General features: G+C 43.6%; 1 protein-coding gene across 15 annotated transcripts in view; it reads left to right on the plus strand.

The window, feature by feature from the left end:
- pxb (putative Hedgehog signaling attenuator pxb) overlaps nt 1-25,835 on the plus strand; it is a 347,458-nt gene that overhangs the window by 278,063 nt on the left and 43,560 nt on the right. For 14 of the 15 annotated variants that reach the window (XM_089071034.1, XM_089071037.1, XM_089071041.1 and 11 more), the window contains one exon: nt 21,033-21,145. In XM_089071034.1, coding sequence (XP_088927160.1) covers nt 21,033-21,145 — 113 coding nt within the window. Of the gene's footprint in view, nt 1-20,988; nt 21,146-25,835 lie in introns of all 15 variants that reach the window. The other variant, XM_089071040.1, reaches the window with a different exon arrangement.

The raw sequence follows: 25,835 nt of genomic DNA on the forward strand, positions 1-25,835 counted from the left end.
CGTGACGTTACACGACGTTTAATGACATCATTAACTCCTAATGAACACTTCTGCAAACTTTAACGACGTTACGCTCTGTCATTGTTAGTTCTATCCAGGAATCCAGATGCAAATCGCAATATCCGGTCTGCTCGTCGCACTTACGAACTGACGCACCGTTAAAGGATTAATGCTATATAACGAAGAAATAGCGCGAGCCGCACGCTAATTAAGCTCGTCGAACGGAAATGTTAAAGGATAAACTCTTATTTGCATTCGCAAAAAAAAAAAAAAAAAAAAAGACACCACTGGGGCCTGGACTAACTGCATTTCTCAGTTTTAAAATCATTGAGTTTATTATTACAACGTAACGAACGAAATCTCGAGGGACGACGTCATCCGATGAGACTTCAAAGGGAATTTAAAGGGTTAAATTTCCCCGGTGCCTCTCTGGAGGAGGGAGGACACGTGGCGTGCCTACGGGTGCCCTTTGCAGGGTGAAAAGCATTCATGCCCTCGCGCGTCATGCCGGGGGACATCGGCGGGACTCGATATTCGGTGACAGGTTTGTATCCCGCGGCATGACGCGGGAAATACATTCCCTGATTGGCTGCTGTCAAGGGCTGTCTCCACGGAGGCGTGAAACAATATCACGAGGATTGCGAGGACAAAGAGGAGCGGGCGGACGCATTCGTCTTAATTTTCCAACCGGTAGCACGCTGGATCCTCGGATTCTCTCTCTTCTCCTCATCTTCCCCGTCCCCATTGATGTAATATCTAATTCTCGGAGGGGTTTGCGGTAAACGAAACGAGCCCACCCCGACCCGAGGTAGTCGCGCGAATTCTAACGAGTTCTATTTTCGGCAAGTTTATTTGCACAAAAGGGCAAAAGATCGAAAAAAAAAAACAAGAAGGAATTCGAAATTTACTCGAGTCAAAATCGAAGATTATTTATTCATCGCGATTCCCGATATTTCGACAACTAGTAGACTTAATTCACATTGGATTCTCTCCACGAAGAAGAATAATGCCGCCGTACGTCGTATTCAAGTATTCGTCTAATTAAAAGTCCCGAAGCTACGTTTAAATAAAACTTACGTAAATACCCGGCCGGCCGGAAACGCGAATTTCGCGGAAAGCAAAACGAAGTGCACGTGTAACACACGAACGTGTATTACTTCCATTCTTTTTTTTCTGCTACGGCACATGCAGCCCGACAATTGGGAGGCAGAACGTTACGACAGTTTTTCGCACAGATATATCTCTCGGAGGGAAGATAAACTCTCGACGCAAACTCTCGGATAACGACTGCAGTCGCGCGAGCGAGAAGTCGGGAGAACGCGGGAGAGACGAGGAGGAACGGAGAGGAAGAGAGAGAGAGAGAGAGAGAGAGAGAGAGAGAGAGAGAGAGAGAGATGGAGATTCTACTCGGAGTACTCTACCCGGCAGTACTCTACTCTATCCGCGTGATAGTCACTCATAGTCTCCGACTGAGCATGCCCGATCCTGCTGCTTGAACTTCCACACCGTTCGTCTACACAAACCGCCGATATAACTATGAGAACGGCGGCTCGAGAGCGCTAAATTATTCAGGAACGACGCGATTCCCGCGCTTGTCGACGACCTTCCGCGCTCACAAGATTACCCGGAGCTTTCACGGCCGACACGGCCGTCCTCTTAAGAGCTCTCGATGAATCCTCTCCTCATACGAACGAGCGGATGATGACGATATAATGACACAATGATAACGACAACGTGTGCCTTTTTAACTGTTGTTAACACGTGACAGAAAGCCACATTCGGAGAAAAAGGTTGTATCAACAACTAGAAATTTGTATGTAAATAACACCTCAACTATATGTATATGTATAATAAAGTTGTAATAAGATCAACGAGTTATATGAACAACCAACAAAATATGGTAATATTAATCATTTGTAAATCGTTAGGTAAACTAGTATATTGTATACCGTTGTTGTCAATATGTAATATATTTTCTTTAAACTTATCTCAATGATATTGTGACATTATGTTTACTTTACAAATATTTGTCTAAACTGGAAAATATAATGCCATAGTCTGTTTGTATGAAATCTATATAACTTTGTAATTATAATTGAATCGCTATTTCACTCATCAATTAATAATTCACATATATTGTCACCAGTGGCTATATTTTTATTGTATTCAATACTACCTTTGTATTTATTACTTTGAAAAACTAGTTGCAGGTACTTAAATTTCATAATTGTCATAAATATAGTAGCAAGGATTATTTTGTTTTCTCTCAATTGCCAAACTTAGTCATAGATGAGAAAAAAATTGAATTTATCAAGCGATTTGTCATTAATTGAAATCACAATCCGTGAATGATTTCACACCAATGTTTAATAATATTGTAGCGTTTCTATTTAAATTCGAAAGTTTTGTAATACTACAAAGAAAATATATAATTATTGTAGAAAATGATATACGAGGTATGAGCATATCGTGTGAGCTGCAGCAATTAAGAGTTCGGGAACTCGCAGGACTTCAATAAGCGTGCTATCTCCGAGATTAAGAAAGTATAGGGAAAATAAATCGCAGCCGATCTAAGATTCTTTCGCGGCACGAATCCTTCGGGTCCTTAATCGGATACGCGGCGGAACCGCCGAGATTGATTTCTCTTTCGCTCTCAATCTACGGTATCACCTATCATACTTCGGGCAAGGCAACATCGACGTAGCAGCTTATTTATTATAAATAATCTCGGAATTGAATTCGAGGAGAACGAGGGGAATCCTTCTTTCGTCTTGTCACGCAAGATGGCGCGTTTTCTTCATGCGGAAGGATTGAAGGAGGTGGAAAATCGGAAAGGAGAAGCAGCTTCAGGTTCTATGATCGGGAAAAAAACCCTTTCTCACCCTTCAAATTCTCTAAAAGAACGATCGCTGCCTTGTTTACTTGACACCATCTCGCTGCTCCTCTCCTTTAAGAATATAACATCCAAATTGTTCGATCTTTCTTACGTATTTAGACATTTTCCAGTAATTGTATTTGTGCTTGGATGTGCTTTCGTGTATTTTCATATGATTTTACACAGGTATTTTTGTGTTTATAAAGTTTTATTTTAACCGCCCGTTTGTTGTTGTTATTGTTGTTGTTGTTGTGATTTTTTTTTTTTTTTTTTTTTCCTAAGTGACCATACCTTTTATCAACAGCTTTAGTATATTGCATCCCCAACAGCACCGACTACGTAACGAAAATACATGCCAAATCCCCGCATGCATCCCACAACCATCATTCCTTTCGATCGCGGGTGGCATGCGTTCTCTCGCTTTCCGCATTGGCGGAGGTATCGTAAAGCTTCGTCATGTCTAAGCAAATTTTACGGCGGGATTTCGCGTGTTCGCGTTATAGCGCGAGGCTGAGCGAAGCGACGATCGTGCGAAGTAAACCGAAGAGACGGCGAAATATCCGTATTGGATGATCGACGTTTCGTTTCACTTTAGCCCGGCGATGGATGGGTAAATACTCTCTTTAACTTTATTTAAAAGTTAACTTTATTTAAATTATTAATAAAACAACTGGGTGAAATAATCAACATGTAAGAAAATTTATGTTAAGAACAACATGAGCTTCGATATTTAATAATGTAGGAAAAATATATGGTTTGTTTATTAAAAATCACGCAACATTTCAATGGTTGGAAAATATTGGACTTCTAAAATAAATTTCTATTAAATATAGCTTTATTTTTCCTATCGTGTTAAACGGTGATTTTTCACGTTCGAGTGCGTATTTCAATATTTTACGAACGGTGACGAAAAATCATCGCTATGCAAATGCGGCAGGAAAGAGAGAGAGAGAGAGAGAGAGAGAGAGAGAAAGAGAGAGAGAGAGAAAAGACAGAGTGCGAGAGAGAGAGGAGTGAGGGAGAGAAAGAGTAAACAAAATAACGCATACGCTCGATAAATCTTTTATTACGATGTACAATTTATCGTTCGGGCTTTTCCGTCTTGTAATTTATTGCAGGAATTTATCGTGGAGATTCGAGCTGTCCCCGAAAATCGCTGCGATTTCAAGGGAGGTCAATTCGGAGGGCTCGTCGTTGTAAGCCTCTTAATTTCGCTCGGAAACAATCGAAAACCACCGACCGCCATCGAAACGTCGAACTCAATCATTTTCCTCGTCCCATCTCCGACGCAATAAAACCACCGCGGGAGTTGAGTCGTTCGCCAGGGGATAGTAGGACGAATCTGCCTGTGCTCGTATGTTTAATCCTTAGCGACATTTGATTTTTCGCATCTTCGCGTCTTAAATTATTGACCGATGAAATGGAAGGTGTTCCATCGTTTCGGCGCGAGGCGGATTGAAAATCGATCGCGCGGAATAGGTGCGCCCGTTGCGATTTTATATCTTCAATTTTCCGCGTGTATTGCCGTTTATCGACCGCAATATAATTTGACCGTGAGCTCGGTGTTGCCTAGTTTCAGGGAGAAAGAACTCTTCTCAATTAGAGGTCTAATGACGCGGAGAGATCGGCATTCCCGTAGCGTCAAAATATATCCGCCGTTCGAATGCGTTCCCGGCGAATGAACGCGTCGATGAAACTCGGCAGCGTGTACATTCCAAATTTGATCGCCGAAAGTGGATCATTATTGGTATTGCAACCGCGCGTTTCAATATTGTGCCGCCGCGATTAAATGTTTAACGTCAAACGGCAAATAAAATATTGAACGTCGTATCGTCTGATCGAATGAAAATATTCCGCCGCTTTCCCTTGGAGATGTATTTCGACCACCGTTCAAACACCGTGCTACGCCGTTAATAAATAAATAAGCGCAAAATATAGAGCCCGCGGTATAATCCTCGCGGCGGATTGTCGAGCCAATCAAAAATTAATTTACACCCATTATGCGGCGCCGATTATTACATCACGTTGTTTCAAAATGACAGTTATCGCGAGTTCGTCAAATACCAGCCGGGGGGTGATTACTCGGTTAATATTAAAACAATGATTATAAAATCAAGCCTCGGTATATATGAGGAATCATGTCTATCTATCCTTGTACATTTATCTTTATATATATATATATATATATATATATATATATATATATATTTGTCTTTCTCTATTTCCCACGGGCAAAATTAAAAGATCTGTCTCTCACGCACGTTAACGGGTACGGCTAATAATAATTAACTGAAACTTTCCCATCCCTCGTCATTTCTCGAAATCAATTGCAAGCCGCAATACTTTCCTCCTGAACGCGCCGCACCGCAGGGGTGCGTTCGCACCCCCGCAAAACGCGGGACGACAATCGGGCGCGACTGGTGTGGGGCTGCGCGCTGCGTGGGTGTATTTAATAGCATAAAGAGCAGCGTTCCGCACGCGCTTTAATATCCGTCGTCGTTCCGTCCGAGAGGATGATCACCCCTCGTATTACTGCAGTCCACCTAAAATCCGTTCGCATCCCCTCGACGGCGGAAGTTGCGCGGGAGAGAGCCTCCGTCAACCCTTCCCGGTCGCGTGGCGGCGACGGTCCTCGTCGGGTGGTGAATTGTTTTTGATATTCGAAACGGAACGAATCCCCGGCACGTCGCGCTTCGCCGAGCGCGCAGCGCGAAATGAGCTCGAGCGATTCACCCCTTTTCCCCCGTCACCCTTCCGCCCGGTCTCTCGCGATGTTACACGGGGGGGTAGATGCATCGGTCACGGAATAGTGATGCTGACTGGCGAGGCTTTCAGCAAATTATTAGATAGATAATAGGCGGCAGAGGAAGGACAGAGGGTTTAAAGAAAATATGAAAGAGCGACATAATGTTTTTAGAAAAACTTGTTATTCGGCCTACGCCTTTGCGCGAATTATCGACGATCAATATAAATTTATAAATTACACAGTCGATGTAATGTAAAGACCGACATACAGAAAGGAGATATTGATGTAATTATGAAGAAATGTTCCCCGAGCATTTTACATCTCTCTCTCAATGTGACGTCAATATTAATTTGCTGAGTCTACAAATTTTTTCTCTTTTTTTTTTTTTTTTTTTTTTTTTCACGAGCGAATAGTACAATACCTTTTTTCATTCCGGACGTGTGTAGGATCGTTCTTGACCTAGTTTTTCGGCGGCAGCAGATAAATTGAATGATTACGGAGAACGAAGGCGTGATTCCGCCGCGAAACAAAGCTGACGAGGCAGGAAATTAAAAAAAAATTTGCACGGGGAAAGTGTGCCATCGAGAGCTGACATACGGCGAAATACGGCACGAAAGATTGAATCTCGCGTCGGCAAAGCGGCGCTTGCGTAAAAGAAAGAAATAAATGCGGAATGAAATTCCCATTTTAAAAAATTCGTTACGCCGCGCGGGAACGCGCGCGCGCGCATGCATGGAATTAGGTGACTTTAATATTTTCCAATTTGCCTTCGTGCAATATTTACGGGCGCATAAACGAATCGCTCCTGTGTAAATCAATTTGTATCCCGGCGCTCTTGGCGAAAAATACCGAAAGCGCCGCTATTGCCGTATTAAATGATATCATTATGTCGACATTGACGTCAGCCTTATCATTAATTATATCTCGCCACTGTTCAATCCCGACGAGAATGAAGACCGATAATTTCACAGTTTCAGTTTCGGTTTAACGAGGTTGTATGATGATTTTTATGCCGGCGAGTTGTTCTCAATAGGCGTGATTGACACGCGCGGCATGTAACGATCCGTTTAAGCTTACGGAAGTTTCATGCTCTCGCGTGATTTAATAATTTAGTTAAAAGTGCTACCTTTTACTCCGGATATTTTTCTTGGTGTTTATAATTTTAGTAATTTTAGAATTCGTGATACAAAACGCATATAGAGGTGAAATGTAAAAACAAAAACGCAACGAATTACAAAATATGATAAAACAATGAAAATTTTATCGTCGCGTCTCGTCGTTTTATCGCTCGGTTTAAACGTACTCCCATTAGATAATGAAGCTCTAAGGGGAATTCGACACATGCACGTTATACACGCGTTATACAAATGCACGTATACCGTTGAACGTGGATATGTATAATATTATTATTATTTGTGTGTTATATATGCACGTATTAATGTAATGTACCGTAGATTCCACACATTTCGCTGCGATTCTAACAAGCACGCCTCACTAGGTTACTGGATTGTAATCAATCGCGGTCTGATAACGAGCGGCACTACTCCCAGGTGCGTTTCGGAGAGCGAAGACAAATGCATCTCTCTAATGCCGCATCCTGCATCGCACCGCACCGCACCGCACCGCACCGCATCCAACTCCCTTTCCGCTACCGTGGTATAACCAAAGGGGAAATTATATATCGCGCGCTGCATCTCCCCTCTCTCTCTCTCTCTCTCTCTCTCTCTCTCTCTCTCTTTCTCTCTCTACGATGATATTTCTCGCCGCAAAAATATCTCTTCCGCGGCGTTTAGCATAAAACGCAACCCCACCAGAAAGCTAGAAAATGTTTTCACACATCCTCTGCGGACCAGCGTGATCTCCAGTCTCGTGCCTGCGTATAAATAATTATACAACACGAGTGTGACCCATTTTTTTTAAATTGGTTCTAATAATTTAATTTTTGAAAAAAAAAAAAACTAATACCTAAAACTCTGTTTTTAGAAAAATTTAATTTAAGGATTTAACGCCCGACGCTCTCTGACTCGCAAGAAATGCGTTATTCGCGCCGTACGTACGGCGCGCGATTTCAAGTAACGGACAATTATTCGCGACAAGGGCGACCTAAATCAGGACGACCAACAGAGCGATCGGTGTGAAGATTCATCATTACTCTTCCGTTCCGTCATCCCCGTGCGAAGCCGCGGAATTCGCGACTAAAAGCAACGCCGTGGCATTCCGTGGCAGTGGGTTAGTGGTCCGTATAACCGATCGCGCGGTAACTCGCGTTAAGTCCCGGTGCTCTCAGGTGCGAGGTGTTTCGGTAGGTGAAGATAAATGTTCTCCGTCCTCCCCGCGTAGGCGAGTTTCTCCTCCTTCTCCTCCTTTTCCGCGCTGGAAAATTACGTGTTGCGCGTAACGAACATTTAAGCCGGTAACATTGTTCACGTGGGATTAAAGTTAAAACCGCGAGAATCCCCTTCTCCGCGGAGCGGAGGACATCGCCGTGGGTTTCCTTTGCGTTTCCTCCTCGTAACCGACGGAACGGCGATTCGTTTCGCGACGGATGAATTTTCACGATAAATTACCTTTGAAATCTATTACTGATCGCAAAGAGAGGGAAAAGATAAAATAGAATTCCTTAAATTTATTATAAAAAAAGTGACACGTCCGGGATCTTTAAGTACATGTTCGTAAAAAGATATATAGAAATAAATGAAACGAGTTCATAAAAAAAATACATAAAAATAGATGAATAGGAAAAACTGTTCTAAAAAAAGGTTTCTAAAAAAAGCTGCGGCGTAAAATCGAGCAAAATAACAAGATACATTATAGAGATGAAAAAAGGAAAAATGAAAGAGAGAATGAAAAGTGTGGCATTTCATGCTGAGCTAAAACGTGAATCATTATTGAAGTCTTCGATAAGATTATTCCGACTTTCACGGGACTGGACATCATTAAAATCGCGGGGAATGAAGCTTTGGTCTAGTGATTGCGAATGCAGAGTAGGATTATTTGCATGACATCAGACTTAATATACACCAATCGCATCAGCTCGTCCAGCGAATTGCGCATCGAATTCCGCATGTAGGTGGTTGAAAAGTATTTCTTTCTTATTCATATGCACATCGTGACGACAAAATGCTACAAGATTATCTTGGAAATGAATTATTCTTATTTTTATTAAAAATAAAATTGATATTAATATTTATAAAATATTATATATTTACATTAAAATTTCATTTTGGAACTGAAATGCTCTTTGTAGAATGATTAAAAAATTTTATATTTTTGCATCTTAAAGAATATTTCATATTTGGTTTTTTTGGAAAGAATGGCAACATGAAAGGAGTATCTCGTGGAATTAAAGGGGAGTGACTCTCGGATGCCACCCTTTCCCTCAGTGATACCTGAGCGGCCGTCAAAGGCATCATTAGGAAGAAAAGGGCGCTGCGATATTCTCCCCTTAAAATAAATCCGTGGGTCGGTAGACATTACGTATGATCGAGGGGAAAACCGAATTTTCGGAGGAAATCGCATTGAGGATTTGTTCCGCCTCGAGTGGACGTCGTTCTCCAGGAATTTATTATGAAACCCGGAAGCAGGTAGAATCAATACCGTTTGACATTAAAGAGACCGCTTTCGACTAGCCGGTGACTATTTTGCAGTAAACATAAGAAGGAGAATATAAATATTCCCTCAAAGTAGCTTTTGTCGGTGGTTTTTTTACCGTCGAGAAAATGGAAGTTCCCAAGCTGGACTGGCGGGACTTTCAGTTGGAAAGCAACGCATGGCTGATCTCAATCGATATTCATCGGGAGATTATCTACACGTAGCATTTGCCGTAGCATTTTTCGCCTGGCATGCGGCGGTTACGCCGCGGCCAAGCGAGCGGATCGGCTGACTAATATGCATTCTCATTCGCGCCCACGCTCGCACGTATCACGTCGCATTAATTACGCGCGTTATTCGCGCCCGACGCCTCGGATCGCGGATAAGGAACTTTTCATCGAATCTCTGGAGGCAGGTCGCGTGGGCGTCGGTGGGCGTCCCTCGATAATAAATGTAATCCGAGGAAGGAAAAGGCGGTGCGCGGTGAGGAATCCTTTCTTCGCCACTCTTTCTCTCTCTCTCTCTCTCTCTCTCTCTCTCTCTCTCTCTCTCTCTCTCTCTCGCTTTTTTCTTCCTCTCCTCGAGGCGAGTCCTCGCCCGGATTCCTTCCGCACGAATCCTCTTTGGCATCCTCGCGACATCCGAGAAGCCGCCAAAGGGATCATTAGGGACGACGAAGAGGGACGTGATCCACCACTCTCGAGTGCGCTGTACTCCATCCTTAACCCTGCCATTTCCCCGAGATATAAAATTTAAGGTTCTAAGGACATTCCCGAGTTACATGGGATATACATAAAGTGTCTGTGATATTATCATCACACTCTCGCTGTGTGTCTTTTCTCCGGATAACATTGTGGAGAATAACTTAAAGAGAGTGATAAATTTTCCTTATCTATTCTTTATCTTGATAAGTCTTTAAAGTCTCGATAATTTATAAATCGCATGAAATATTTTGAAAATATCTAACACCTCGGCGATTTGATCTTCCCTCGCAATTTTTCTAATCCCGATGAAATTTTATTTTGAATTTTTATTTGATGCCAGTTGCTTATTTACAATCCCTAATCAAGAAAGAACTTTTTCTTAACAAACACAGAAATTGCGCGAGTCTGCGCGAGGTTTTAGGAAGTTACTACTAGGAGGAGGTAATTTATGAACCCGAGGGAAGCACCTTTCACCCTCATCCGGAAGAGAACGAGACCGTCCCGATATCATCTCCCTCCTTCCCGCTCTTTTTTTTCTCTCTCTTGCTTCTCTGCCTCCGGATTTTCATTCTACGATGGATCCCGGCGATAAAACGCGCGCCGAAATCGGCACGTTCGGCCAGAAATTGGAAGGATCCTCCATTCCGTCGGGCTTCGACACGATGTAGAATTTACCGTCCGAAGGGAATAAGGATCGCGCCTGAGAGTGTTTCTCGTCTCGATTCGTTCTGCACGACAGATCGTTACACATTCATCGTTCCTCGATATTTCGCGCGTTGACGTAACGATGTTCTTAAAAGTGAATTAAAAATGTGACACTCCATTCTCGCTCTTCCGAATACAACGAACTATGTATAGAAATCTCGTTAATTTAAAATTGAAACGTTATCACGGCGGTCTCCACTATCTCGATAATCGAAAGAAGCAGGTATTGGGTGTAGGATCTCGTCGTAATATTTTCTATCGCAATTCTATTTCGATCTGAGAAACGTGAGGGCGATAAGGAACGAGCGATCTTGGATGGAACTTTTAGCCAACGCGCCGTCGATCGTAACCGGGGAAAGTTGCCGATGATTTACGTTAAGCACCGAGCTAACTAGAGTTATCCACTTACGCGTGAATTAGGCGGGTCCCCACTGGGACGCGTTAAGGGGAAACCGCGTCGAGAAACCGCACACCTTTCTAGAGGAGGGCGAGGGGGAGGGGGAGGAGAGGAGTTCCTGCCGTCTCCTCATCATCATCATCGTCGGTCGGAGAGAGATCTCGTTGCCGAGAACTTTCGGGACTAATTGCTATCTCGTTGCCATCCGGTTGTCTGCTATCACTTTTCGCTCCCCTCCCGCCCTCCCCCCCCCCCCTCCTCCTCCCGTCTCGCCCACAGAAATGACTGATTCGTTGTACGTGTACAACCCGACCGGACGCGTTTCCCTGCCAATTTCGTCATGGACCTCGTCACGTTTCTCGAGCCCTTTCCCTGCTTCTTTTCTTTCTTTTATCTCTCCTTAGGGCGTCCGAAGGTCGAGGACCTTCCCTTGCGGCGTAAATGCATTCTCAGGCTCGATAACTCGTTCTAAGTAAGGGTTCAATAAGGTTCGTTCGTTCACGAACGACGAGGGCGTAGCGAAATATTCAAATCCTGAATGTAACTGTTCGTTACGCGTATTAATTTTAACGAGGACAAACATCGGTGCCATTAACGAAAAATGCTCTCGTTTCCTGTAAAATAGCTGAGGGAACAGTTCTACAGTCTTCCTTAAACTCAAAGAGTGGAGTTTGAACCCCCGGTATGAGAAAATCGTTCGTTTCAACTTCCTACGCTCACCCTCTTCTTTTTGAAAGAAATAATTCATGTATGAAAACGTCGAAAGATTCTCTCTTCGGAAGAAGAGATCGAAGTGCCATCACCTCTTCGTGAGGAAGCAGAGCTCGGGGCGACGTCGAGTTCAACCGCGTGCGTCTCCTCGCTCCTTTCTTTCGCATCCCTCGATCCTCCCCCGCCACTCCTCGAGGCGATTCCCCGATTCGATCCGATCGATTCGATTGCGAGCGAGGACGACCGACGACCGGTCGGTTGCAAGCAACCGAGCGACGCAATTGATCGAGTTACGGGGGGGGGGGGGGCGACTCCGAGATCCGCGATCTCGTTTGTTGAATCCGGAGACTGGGAACGCGGGTTCGCTTTTACGCGGAAAAATCTGTGTCATTCGTTTAACGAAGCCGCGCACCGGCATCCGGCTTTTCCACGGGATTGGAACGCGCGATTCGATTCGCTCCGCGGGCGAATTAATTTTATCCTTCGCTTATCAAGTTGCACGCGCGCTTTAAGACGGCTCTCTCCGGAAGAGTGCTCCCGAGAAGCTCAGCTCTTTCCGGGGAAAGTCTGAACGTTGTTGATAGGAGAGTAGCCGCTTTCGTTATCCGCCCCCGGTGTCCCTCTGATCGCCCGAGAAAGATATTTATTCTCCACGGAGAATATTGAGAATTTACTTCTCCGAATTGGAGTGCGTTAATTAAAATTTTTCGACCTAAGAAACTAATGCGATTCGTTACGATATTGACATGACCGCGGCGGAAATAATCCATCGAGAATATTTATCAATTATTAAAAATAGTCACATAAACTTTAATAATAAAATAAAATAAAACAAATTATCTGTAGAATAATTCAAGGATTAAAATGTATTCTGCATTTTTTAAATATTTTATGATCTATTCTATTTTCCATTTTTCCTAATTAAAAAAAAAAAAACAACGATCGGACGAGGAATGATCCAAATTATGAGTATTAAATTCCTTAACTTTTGCAGAAAGATTTTTAGCACGCGCATTAAAAGCGCCACGCGGCATCATCGGACACATGAATTCCTTGTTTCATATCGCGTGATTCCGATGATTCCGCATCGCGTCATACATCAGAGAATACGAATCCGTTTCCGATGGCATTGCGAAGGAACGTCACAGCCGGCCAGCGTCCGTTTTATTGGTTGCCATTGGTCTCGATCGTACACGTTCCGGCGCATTGGCTCGCTATCGGCAAAATTCGGCTGCCCGACCGTCGCCGTTGATACGTCCGGCATGGAAATTATCGCGACTATGGCGAACCGACATGTGCTTAACAGAGCTTAACTGAGCTTACGACCGACCTCTCAAAGGCACCGATACCACGAAAACGTATCGCCTCCGGAAATTCTAAAATTGCGTTTAGAGCACGTGGCGACTTCACGCGTGGTTTGCCGGCTGATTTTTATTTTGAATTTATCTTTTATTTATTTTCCTTTACGGTTGAATATGAAGCGTTAAACAAAGTAGCATGTTCATTTGCTTTGAAATTATATTTATTTTCATAAATAAATTTAAAATTATATTATCCTTTTTATACTTTATATATATTAATATATTTTTAAATGCTTCGATAAAAAATTTTTGAATTTGAATTTTAGAATTATTAAATATGTATAATTAAAATAATGATTAGTGAAGTTTTTGGATGGAAATCTTATATTTCTTTATAACGGCGAGCAACGACTGAAAATATTCCTTATTAAATTAAGATAAAAATGAAAGATCAAAGAACATACGCAAAATCATCAGATTTGTCAAACGAAATCAATGTACTGCGTCGTTAAGATACGCATATTGATCGTGATCCCGATTGGACCGTTGATTGCGCGAACGGGCCTGTAACGAATCGTTGTACACAGTGTGGACACATGAATTCTCTCCATCCCTTTCGTATTGGAGTAACGCATGCAAATCTGAACAAATGCGTAATTAACGTGTTCTCAACCGTCGTGAACTAGTTACGATAAAGCGCGTGTTAGCAGAAAATAGAAAATTGGAGACGAATTGGACGGATTAGAAGGTGGCGTAGAATAAGATGTATATATTCCTAAAAATATATATTCTAGATTAAACTTTTTTTTTTTCAAGAAAATGCGTAAGTTAATGTTTTAAATCAGTCAATTCAAGAAAAATTCGTTAGTGATATGTGAGGGTGTGATTTTGGCGATATTTGAACGACCAGATGGAAAGAAAAAGATGGAGGGTGAAGAATATCGTTGGAGCGTAAGAGATACAGAGAGAGATAGAAAAGGGGAGGTTAGGGAGGGAGGAAGAGAGAGAGAGAGAGAGAGAGAGAGAGAGAGAGAGAGAGAGAGAGAGAGAGAGAGAGAGAGAGAGAGAGAGAGAGAGAGTTAAATCAACGAAATGATTTTCGATTCAGTCCTAACATTCCGCCACCCTTTCCCTATGCATTTCTATTCTGTCTCGTAGTCTCATCTCTCGCTACTATTGCCCCCCGCGGTTTATGCTAATGCCGTGCCACTGAATTTAACGTCTCGCGTGTACGCTCGTTTGCGTTTCATGCGTCAGACGCGGATACGCCCACGTGCGTATGAACTCCGCAGGGGTCGCTTGCAATTGAACCACGAGGGTGAATATCTGAATCAATAACTATACTACCGCTATTATAATTACAGCGTGACATTGTTAGGCATTATTGTTATTTCAGTATCATTGTTTAACGTGTAGCGACCATGTAATTACCATTATTTCATTAGTTAATAGGAATATATACGAAATGCGAAATGGAGTTGCAAAAATTTTAAATGTATGCGCTACCCTTGTTTTTTTTCCCCGCCTTTCTCTATCTGTGCCTGTCTTTTAACGTCTTGTTACCGTTAATCTCTTCTCTCATGTATTCTTTCATGTATCTTTTTTAGAACATAAAAACATCCTCAAAGAGAAGAAGAGCACAGTTTTATTCCACGTTCTTTTTAGTAAAATAATCACTATTCCTTCAGATACAATTTGCTATTTTGCTAACAAGCATTTCTGAGTAGTGAAACAAAGAAATAATCTATAGAGAACATTGCATCTCCCCTCTCCCTCTCTCTCTCTCTCTCTCTCTCTCTCTCTCTCTCTCTCTCTCTCTAAGTATTCTTTCTGCATCCCCAAAGTATTCAATTCATAACGTGACGTGTATTATTCGTGCGCGCACACGCGTATTCACATACATATACGTGGAAACATATATCCCCAGTAATATAATATGTATACATGTTTCCCTGCACTCAGGCCGCGAGATCACATTACGCGATATCGATTGCATCCAGTCCGGACCGAAGGGAGCTTCCTTTTTCTGCCTCTCTCCCGTTCAACCCTACCGCCTCCTCCCCCTCCCCTCTCTCTTCGCCCGTTTTTCTTTCTTCTTCGTGTCATCCCTCTGGCCCTTATTTTCCATACATGGTCGAGCCTCGTTAACGATCGTAATTAATCGGAATGTCACCTGATCAAGAAACGATACCCTTGCACGCGGATCCAATGGAGCGGGGAGGGAGGGGAAGAAGGAGCGGGGTAACTCCGAAATTCATCCGATATCGCGAGTGAGGCGTCTCTCCGCTAATAAGATCGGTCTTGAGATATCGCTGCATTCGTACGCCGTATCCACCCCCGCGGGCGGTCGATTAGGAGAGTAACGATTGTGTGTGCAAGTCTCCTGAGAGGATGTTGTCCGAAAATCCAAGATTATCTTATTGGTCTCGACAAGGAGAACGCTTACAATCTCACGCCATTAATACGGTTACATAATAGAATAATATACGAGTAATAATCCGCAAGTGTTTGCGGTAAGCTAATCGAGATTAGACCAACCCCGACTATTTTTCTCTCTCGCGCGTTCTCCACCGGTACACCGGTACCGGGGAAATCCTTTCCTTTTACCGAATACAAACAAAAATGATGCGCCGGACTCGAGATTAATTGAGCGTACGCTTCACGCGTTTCACGCTGCGGAAGCATTTTTACGTTCGTGAGCATGAGCTTACTGCGAATTACGCGTCGGCGCGACGAACGAACCGTCGAGAGCCGTCCCTCCCGATTTTTCCTTTTTTTCTTCCTCTATTTTTTTCTATTTCGCGACGGGCAATTTCAACGGGAGCAGATGACGTCTATCCAATAATGCACACATCGCCTAGCTGGCCGGAGCGCGATAGGCGGCCGGCGGCGCCGAAGAACAGTAGCCGTTCACCGATCCATAAACAATCCCGCGATGTTATCGCTTCTCCCGTTCTCGGCGTGCACGACAGCGAAGGGAATCCTCGAACGAGGATCGATCGATCGATCCCCCTCCCCCCCCCCTTCCCGTGCCGTTCCGTCGCTGCACGCCCGTGTGCGTGCGCGCGTCCGCACAGACTCCGTTTAATTGATATATCGTTGCCCGATCGGAGAATGCTATCTCTCAACTGCATCTGCATGGCGCACCGGTAAAAATATACACGCGACACTACGTTACATTTTGCAAATGGTCGAAGTTACTCTTGCGAGTTCCGCGGAGTGGCGGAGAACGGGAAAAGTGGAAGCTTCTCTTATCGCTTGTCACGATCGCGAGAATACCATCGCGAGAATACCATCGCGAGTTTTCCTCAGAGAGAGAATGTGCTGACGAAATTATTTTGCACATTTTTTTTTCTCACATTATTATTTTGTAAGGTTGGTTGATTCTATAAAAGTTTGCACGCAAATATTCGGATTTTTCTCGAATTCGAATACTGAAAACTTTCGATAAGGAAAATTGCGACTTTGGATTCGTTCCGAATTTTCCGCGAGTGAAAAAAAAAAATTAATTGAGCGTCCCTGTACAGATTTATGATGCTCGAAGGCGCGAGCCCACCCGTTGCGTACCCTTCCCTCCGTTGTTGCTATCCGCTTCCGCAATCAGGGAACTTTCACCCTCCCTTACGATGCAGTTCCGTTCGATTACGATCGTTGTTACGTTCATTGCGCTACGCGCGGCTTTCCACGAGGAACCCATTAATTGGATCTGGCGTCGGGTTACTCGTGCTTCGATTCGCCTGATGTTCCACCGCATGAATCCACCGGAAGCTCGTATGCGCTGCCCGTACCCGACTTTGGCTCTTTCTTATTCGCGAAACTGCGGCCGCAGCACGGCGAAAATACAACGACAAATTCCTGAATATGAAAATTCAAGCCCCTTAAAGCGGAGCGTCTCTTACGGAAAAAAATCCAGGCAACGGACAAATTAATTTACATCGTCAAAAAAAAATCTACTCGTATTTAAAAAAAAAAAAAAAAAAATCACAAGGTTAATTCAACGGAAATGATGAGCGAAAAATCGCACTTAGTTGCACGAGTTGATTTACATGATGGATTAGTTGATAATTGTTTTCGGTCTCGTGAACGTAATTGCGATTACGTGATTTACCTAAAACGTACCCGGATTATCATTTATCCCCGTGCATTTTACCGCGGGTGGTACGGGGGTAGCGATGTGGCGAACCGCATGCAGCTGCAAGTGCAATCACATTATGCGTCACTGACGCGGTGCATCGCGTTTTCTCTTCGCAACGGCAGAGTGATATTCCGTGACTTTTCCACTTTCCTTCCCCCCGCTCCTTCCCATTGCCTCTCACGTAGAAATCCCTCCGCTCTCAATTTTCAAGTATTCGAGATCGAATTTTGTTTCTCACCCTTTGCCTTTCCCCGAGTCCATCATCTTCTAGAATGACATAATATATCACGGCGTGCTATCGGTATTTATTTTCCGAATTTTATCCACGGTAGGAAAATGGAAGAGGGAAAGATGAAGAGAGGCGATCACTTAAAGGAAGGGAGGGGGGGGAGGGCTTCTCTTACTGACACTGGTCTCTCAACTGAATCCATTAGCCAGCGCCATTAATATCCTGGTAATGATGAGCGATGAGCCGCCGGCGCGGAGGACGAAACGGATCAGAAGAGAACGAGCTGCTTTTGGACGACGTTAAGAGCGAAAGAGAAAGGGAGATAAAGAGCAAACAAAAAGAGGGAGAGAGATGAGTAGACAGATATGGATAGGTAGATCGATAGACAGATAAATGGATAGACGCATGCTGCATTACGAGGGTTAATATAAGACAAAAAGAAGAAATCTTTTCTTAGAATAGCAAAAGGAAGCTGAGAGCGGTAGAAAGATGATTAAATTAAATCAGTAATTAATAATTCATAGAGAACAGTTGTGCTAAGTGATCGGATTGCAAGACCGCAGCTGACACTTTTGTTCATCGAGGTTGCACAAAGTCAGGCGACGCATAAAGAAAGGCAAGCGGTATATATTGCGCCCGGCAACATAATAAGACGGTAAAATTTTAAATGCGAGCGTAAAGTGCGCTGCATAAGCGAGAAAATTTCAATACCAATTCAAATTTTAATTAAAATTTAAATTTGCAGAAAAAGTGAGAGAGAGAGAGAGAGAGAGAGAGAGAGGGAGAGGGAGAGAGTGAGCGGGGAAGGGGGCACTAACATGTTCGCACTCCCACAATCGCGCATGCGTGTACGTGTATTATATACATCGGCTATCATAGAGGCTTTGATAAATGCTGCTTTGCTTGGCTCACTGCCAAATAGCACGCCGCACAATGTATCTCATCGCTCGTGTGTTCCTCATCGTGCCTTTCACGAGACACGATACGCTCGTGTCGCGGTGTATTAAACCTTTACACACGGTAAATATATCGATTGCCGACGATTAAAAGAGCCGGCCACTCCGTCCGATTATTATAACACTATTTAAACATTCAGAGAGTTGTCTGAGATTTTTTTTTTTTTTTTTTTTTTTCCATGAAGGAGACGTATTAGAAATGTGTACTTGTCGATAACAATAAAAATTGAAATCCTTCTAATGAAATCCTTCGTATCATTAAATATACTGACTCCGAGACAAACGAAGATTCTCTCTTTTTATCCATTTTCAATTATGACGATCCTCCAGCCCTTTGTATCGCGATGCGCCAATTTCGCCGAACGCGAGGGGTCGAACTTAACCCCGACTTTCGCTCTCGGCCATGAGAAATAATTAAGCGCTCTCTTTCATCACGGTCATTAGCCAGGCTCGTTCATTCATCATTCGGCCGTATTGAATATGTTCATCGTCCCGATGGACTCCAACATTACGAATGAGTTTTGTGGACTTCGTGAAACTTCCAGGCAAAGGGAATATTTTCAAGGACGAGAGCTTCCCTTCGCGCGACGAAAGGAAAGTTTCCGTCCACGTGGCTCGCCTTGATAAATATCGCCTTGATGACGCTCCTAATAACGTGTAGCTCGATATCTATCGCATTCCGCGCCGTGCATTGTGCCGCGTCCCTCTTTATGTAGCAAAGAGGACAGCCTTATCAATACGTATTTAACGAACCCTTCGACCAACCAGACGTCCCGGCCGTGCCTCTTTTAGAATGTCGCCCAGGTAAATGAGAATTTCGCCCTCACAATGCCCCTCGGTCGATACGTCGAGGGGGGCGAGAATGGAAACGGTGGATCCGATCTGGCTGATCGGAAGTACCTTTCAGCTCCGAGAATCCCATCCCTCTTCTGTGAAAATCACTTTCCCTTTTTCGCAAGCGGCCCACGTAACGCGCCGAGGAAAGGAGAGGAGGCCCTTCCCAACCCACTCCCTTTCCTTTCCTTCGCCATACTCGGCACGTGTGCCCGGGCACTTCCCGGCGCACCTACGTGCCTCTTATGAAGAATCCTGCCACAATGGCGGAGGGGTTTGGAGATTCCGATACGAATTTCCGACGTTCCGCCGCGCCGCTGTCGCCGATATCGAATATACTCCAGTTCGAGAAACGAGGAATTTCGGCCGCGAAATTCTCTCCCATTCTCCCTTACCTCCGAAACCTTCCCGGAGTAAATGAGGGTCGCGATGGTATTTTACGTCATTATCGATATGAAGAATTCACGATTGATCCCCGAATCGACCTTTCGCAGTCTCTCTCCCCCCCCCCCCCTCCCCTACCTTCGTCGTCGTAACTACCTCGAACGAGATTATCCGCGCGGCTGAAGGGAAACGATATCAAATCCGGAAGTCTTCTTGCTGAGATATCGAGAGGAATGAATTTTTAAATCATTAATCCTTTATGAAACTCCGAGGGAGAAATTAATTCTTGAATATTTGATAAGGACTTAATTAAACCGTCTCTTTAAGTTTCTATCGAGTTCGTTTACCGTCCACATTCTAAAATAACTTGTATTATAAAATATTATAAAATAATTAATAATAACTAATAATATTATAAAATAACTAATAATTATAAAATAAACTTGTATTAATCCGTGTATCCAAATTATCTTGAGCAATCGTTTTAATGTCTAGAGACCGTGACGTCAAATTAGTAAGCATTTCTTAACAATAATATTGCCGCATTTTTGTTATAAATATGACACAGAAACAATGCTCAATGCTTCCGTCATGGCTAAACGATGATCTTTTCGCGCTGCGAAATATTAAATGCCAAAACTAAAAAGACTATGATAAATATTATATACGAAAATAAACTAGGGATAAGAGCAAAAATATGTAAGTAGCATTTCGTTGTCCCGTAAACAGCGGTTATAATGTGCAAGTGTTTCTTCTCGTGCTCGAGGTGATGAAAGCGCGTCTTCATGACGACGATAAAAGCACAAAGCTGCGCGCTGTCTCGATCAAGTCTGTCGGAATGAAGCTGTTTCCATGGCGATTAATTCGTCTCTTCCGGTATTATCGCCCGCGACGTGTAATAACAGGGACATATAATAACACGGCGGTGTCGCGTAATTCCATACCGCGCGATGCTCGATTTTTTTGCAGTCCTCCTCTGCGAGAAAATGAAGAAATTTATACCCGCGGTCTCATTATTATTGGTCACCGCCGACACGAATCGGTTTCTGGCAACCTCGAACTTCGTCGAAATTCGTTCTGCAAACGCGGAATCGACGATCGGTTCGCGAACGATTAATTCAGCGAATCGCCGGCGATTAAAATTTTAAGATCTTGGTCCAAAAAACTGTTCTCAGGATTCTACAAATCTGCTGGATAAAATTATTTCATTTTAATGACGAGTGTCGAATTATATAAGTAATTCAATATTAAGCTGTGATTTGATATTGAAACCAATGAATATTCGCGTTGTTACGCTGCGTGATTTCATGGAATAAGCGGAATCGATTTTCATTCCTGTATACACACAGCTTATATAATAATAACATTTATATAATAATACTTTTTTTTTTTTTTTTTTCATAAAAAAATAGCAATGTAGATATCCGTATAACTATTTGAATAACGATCGTTCTCTCTTTTCAGATGATAGACGCCTCTTACCATACAAACCCGTCGTTGCAAAGCACTGCCCTAATCATCACCTGCGCTGTGGTCCTCCTGCTGATGGCCGCGATCGTGTCCGTCGTTTTCTGGAAGTAAGTAGATTCCTCTGTGTAGATTTCTCTGTTTTTCTCTCTCCGTTTTTTTTTTCTCTTACCGGACACGCGATATCGCGCCAACAAGTATGACGCGACACGTAAAAGCATCTACGAGGCCATCGAGCCGTCGGCGGTCGTCTCTCACAATAAAGCGCCAGTTTCATTCGCGCCGGGACGTCGTGGCAGGCAGGCAGGCAGGCAGGCAGGCCTCGTGTTTTCTAAGGTCCGAGGTCGTAACCGGCCGTAACCGTATTTTAAGGAATTGAGAGCAGAAAATTCACCCCTGGATTCTTACGCGATCCGAGGAAACATAAAGGGCGACCGCATGGGGCGAGAATAAGGACGAGGTCGTGCGGGATAAGAGAAACGTACGGAGAGAGCGTTACCGATTGCTCCAAAATTAACCGAAAATAGAACAACGAGCGAGGATGAGGAAACGAGCGTTTGAGCATCCGTCGGCTTGTTCCCGACAGCGCCTCGGTTGTTCTGCCTCCTCGTACCGAGCGATGATCTATGGCGCGGTAAGCCGCACCAAGGGGGAGCTTTGGGTCCCTACCGGAGAAATGTTACCTCACGGATACGTAATCGATGGTCAAAATGTCAGCTATCGGTATTCTAAAAGATTCTGCGAAGTTTCCTTTCCCTTCGAGGATAGACTCATTCTGTCAAAAATAACATAATGCTGCGAGTAATTTATTGCGAAATAAATTAAAACAGCATTATATTATTTTTGACAGAATGAGTCTATCCTCGAAAGGAAAATATTTCCCCATAAATTAAGATAGCATTATATTATTTTTGACAGAATGAGTCTATCCTCGAAGGGAAAAGAATTCCTTGCGGAATCTTTCAGAATACAACGCTTTTAACGCTTTTAAAAATAATGCCGTTATGTATAATTTTGCAATTTTTGCAATTATTACCGGAAATATTGGAGTAAATTTATAGCCTAAGCGTGAATAAAATAAATAAATAATAAAGTGAAGTTTCTTAAAAGTAGAGTACATCTCTTAAATGAGCTTAAAAAATTCAAAAAGAAATTTACAGAATATTTACATAGTTATAGCGAATTTATGGGATCAATTGAATTTTTACGATCCGATTATGTAACCTTGCCGTCACGCTTTTCTAATGGCGAGCGAAGTGATCGAGATGGGAGTGTTGCTCTTGAGCGTATCCTAAATTACCCGAAAATGGAACACCCGAAGACGCGGCGAGAAAGCCTGCCACTTTAATTAATACCTAACCGTGTTTCCGACAGCCTGTGGCTCTGCTTCCCATATCGCGCACCGAGATCTAGGTCGCGGTGAGATTAGATGATGATTTCGTAATTAACGAGGATGCCATCTTGCGCGCTCTCTCGCGAAAAAAAGAAGAGGGGGAGAGAGGTACGACCGCGCGTAATATCGTTATATAAAACAATTAGCGGAGGTGACTTTGCATAATAAAATAAAACGCCACGGTTATTTCTCCATTTGAAATTTCGCCTGGAATTTTTATCCGTGTCATCTTGAGATACAAGCGGCGGAGGAAGGAAATAGGGCGACGTCGTCGGACTAATGGGCCCTAAATTAGCCAAAAACAAAGCCTCCCTCCACCTCCTCCCCCTCCTTCCCCTCCCTTCCCTCCCCCGTCTGGTTTCACCACTACAGTCTGCCGCCGACAACGTTGGTTCTTGCTGCTCAGCCGTACCGCGTGCTGATCTACAAGCAGCCGCAGTAGGTAATTTATTTAGAGCACAGCGGTACCCCGAAAACTTTTCGACCGCTGTCTAGCGAAGCTTCCGGAGATTCGCACCTATATATCCATTTCGTGCCGTTTTTCTCGGCGAGACTCTTTCGCCGTCGCTCGCTTTTATGAAAATTTTAGAAACCGGAGCACTTATTCTTCCGGCGCGACACGTGACACTTTGAAAATATATGAAAGTCAATTCGGAGATGAGCCTCGTTTCGACCTTCGTCTCCTGGCTTCGTTGCCTGGCCTCTCGGCGGTGAGCGGCAGTGCGGCAGCATGCCTAATTGGCATTCCGGCGAGTCCTAAATTAAAGCAGAAATAGGCCATTCCAGAAATGGGCGTACACCCAGGCGCTGTTACGTACCGCCGACAGCGGAACAGCGCGCCGGTAATTTGTGACACGGCGGCTCATGCAAGCCGGCACAGTTTCGTGGATCCGCGGGACATGGGAAAATACATTTACCGACGATCCGGGGGAGGGTGGCTTACTTGGAAGATTTACGGACGCGGCCGCGGGTGAAAAGCTCTCCGTTTGCACGTCGTTGTCGCGCGTTGATTGGACGCGCGCGCGCGCGGGCTAAAAAATGGAACGGCTCGATAAGACGAATAGGAGACACGTGGAGAAGTTGACAATTCGAAGCGCGCGCTTTCGATCGATATAACCTTTCTTTTTTTTTTTTTTTTTTTTTTTTTTTTTTTTTTTTTTTTTCCACGAACCCGAAGGTTCGAGAAACAAGTTTTTTTTTCTCTCTTTTCTTTTTTTTTTTTTTTTTTGCTTTACGATCATGAGTTCCTCGTCGAGCCGGTTGTCGTCCTTTTCATTCAATTTCTTTCGCATCCAATAAGGACTAAACGATACGAGAGACGTCATCCCTCATTTAATCTCCCCGAGTAGAGACGAGATAAGATAAACATAGTGAACAATTCTCCGGTAGGAAGATTTTCGAGAGACCGGCGCGCAAGAATTTTTCGGAATGGAGATAGCGTCAGCGACGTGGAGAGAATTTCCTCGCGCATGGACGAAGACACAGGCGCGTCCGTTCAATCATATCGGTTAACATTTGCCTTACACGCTTCGCCTGTAATCTCGAATGTATCTGCCGTCCAACTGGTTTCGTCCGCGTCATCCGATCTTCTCGGATCATTCGACGGGCCGTCAACTCGCGATTAACCTCTCCGCTAATGAGCAGCGGAATCCGCGCCTCTTGTGGCCCTATCTGATGATCGATCGCCAGAAATCATCCCGGTCGAGAGGACAATTTCGGGTAGCACAGTGCGCCGCATTCACACAGCACAGTTTTATGGCGGTCCTCGAAGGCGCGCACTCGTCGGCGACAACGGCGGCCCTGTTTTCGCACGTTTTATCGTAACGCTCGGCCATTATCGACGACCACGCCGCTAGTATCTCAAGTGTTACCGGTTCTCCATATTCGCTCTTTGTGGGTGGTATCGTGAGTACAATCTCGTTAGACACTCGTACGCCGTGGAGCGTACTAGGACTGATCGTGGTAAAATTAGATATTTGATAGTCGAGAATATCAAGATATCCCCCCTCTTCGGCTGTAAATCACTCAGGAAATGGCACTTTGCAGCGTGAACCGCTGTATATAAGAGCTGAACATGCTCGTTTGATTAATTTGCAAAGTATAGACCTGTCGAGTCTGAGTACCTTACATTTTAAGAAAAAGGATATTTCATAAAATATCTATGTATTGAAAATGAAACATCGATCAAAGGCTTTGTAGAATGATTTGAAAGGCAAGAAGCGAATAATTGTAAAAATTCATATTCCTCGAATTTTATATATGAATTTCTCGAATTATTAAGAATATAGAACTGATATTTAGTTGCCGATATATGTGGTTCCCGTTGGGAAAGACCTTGTGGTGAAGTTTCTCCGCCATTCGGGACAATCGTGACTCTGTTTTCGCGTTTATCGTAATGGCTGTGGTCCATTATCGAGCGTGACGTCTCGAGTGTTGCGGCGTCTCGCGGCTCGTTACTTTGTGGGTGGCATCGGCCTCCTTTTCTCGGCATTTCTCCGCGCCGCTTCGCACGCTCTCGGAGTACCTTCCCATCCTCGGTGATCGTCGGTTCTCCATATTATTGCGGATCTTCCGCGATGCTCGATCCGACGGGGGGGCAGAGCCGTAATCATTATACCCAGGTGAAAGCGATCTAAATTTAAGATCGCCAATTCAGAGTCGGAAAGCAATTTCATTCATATACGGAGAAAATCCTTACTTAAAGTAAGTCGAATTTAGTATTAAAAAAAAAATACATAAATGGAAATTTAACTATTATAAATCTGTAATAATTAATATTATTACAAATTATTATTATTATATTTAATCATATTTAATAATGTTACATATATTATATATATTTAATTATTTTTTAGTTAATGTGTTATAAGCGTGGATCTTGCATTAAATCTCTCTCTTTTTCTGATATATAAAAATGCAAAAATAAATAAGCTCATTATTCAACGTGCTAAGGAAGCAAACTATATATTCCTAGAAGCTGTTCGCTTTGAGAAAAGTGTTTATTATATGACAAAAAGTCTGCTTTGGCGCGCGACATTTTATTAACGTTATCATATAATGAGAGATAATATATAATAATAATAATATTTTGCTTTTGTGAGGTGGAAGGACGGCGAAATCCAGTTTCTCGCTACGAGAGCCAACAACTTTAGCTACAGCACTGCGCACACAATCAGAACGCGGAGAACCGACACGGCCGCGTGTAGTTTGTATGCTAATCAGAGTCGTGTTCCCTTCCCATCCGTACATCCTCGTCCACCATTGCCGGTTCTAACCATCGTCAATTCTATTTTCTATCTCGTCTTAGCTCCGCGCATTCGCGCTCTTGTTCACCACCGCGTTTAGCATCGAATGGCGGCTATCCGATTCCGGAGTTTTATTTAAAGATACCGAGATCGCGCGCACGT

The sequence above is a fragment of the Pogonomyrmex barbatus genome, unplaced genomic scaffold, assembly GCF_055798465.1.
Source record: "Pogonomyrmex barbatus isolate J1 unplaced genomic scaffold, ASM5579846v1 scaffold11, whole genome shotgun sequence".
NCBI lineage: Eukaryota > Metazoa > Arthropoda > Insecta > Hymenoptera > Formicidae > Pogonomyrmex > Pogonomyrmex barbatus.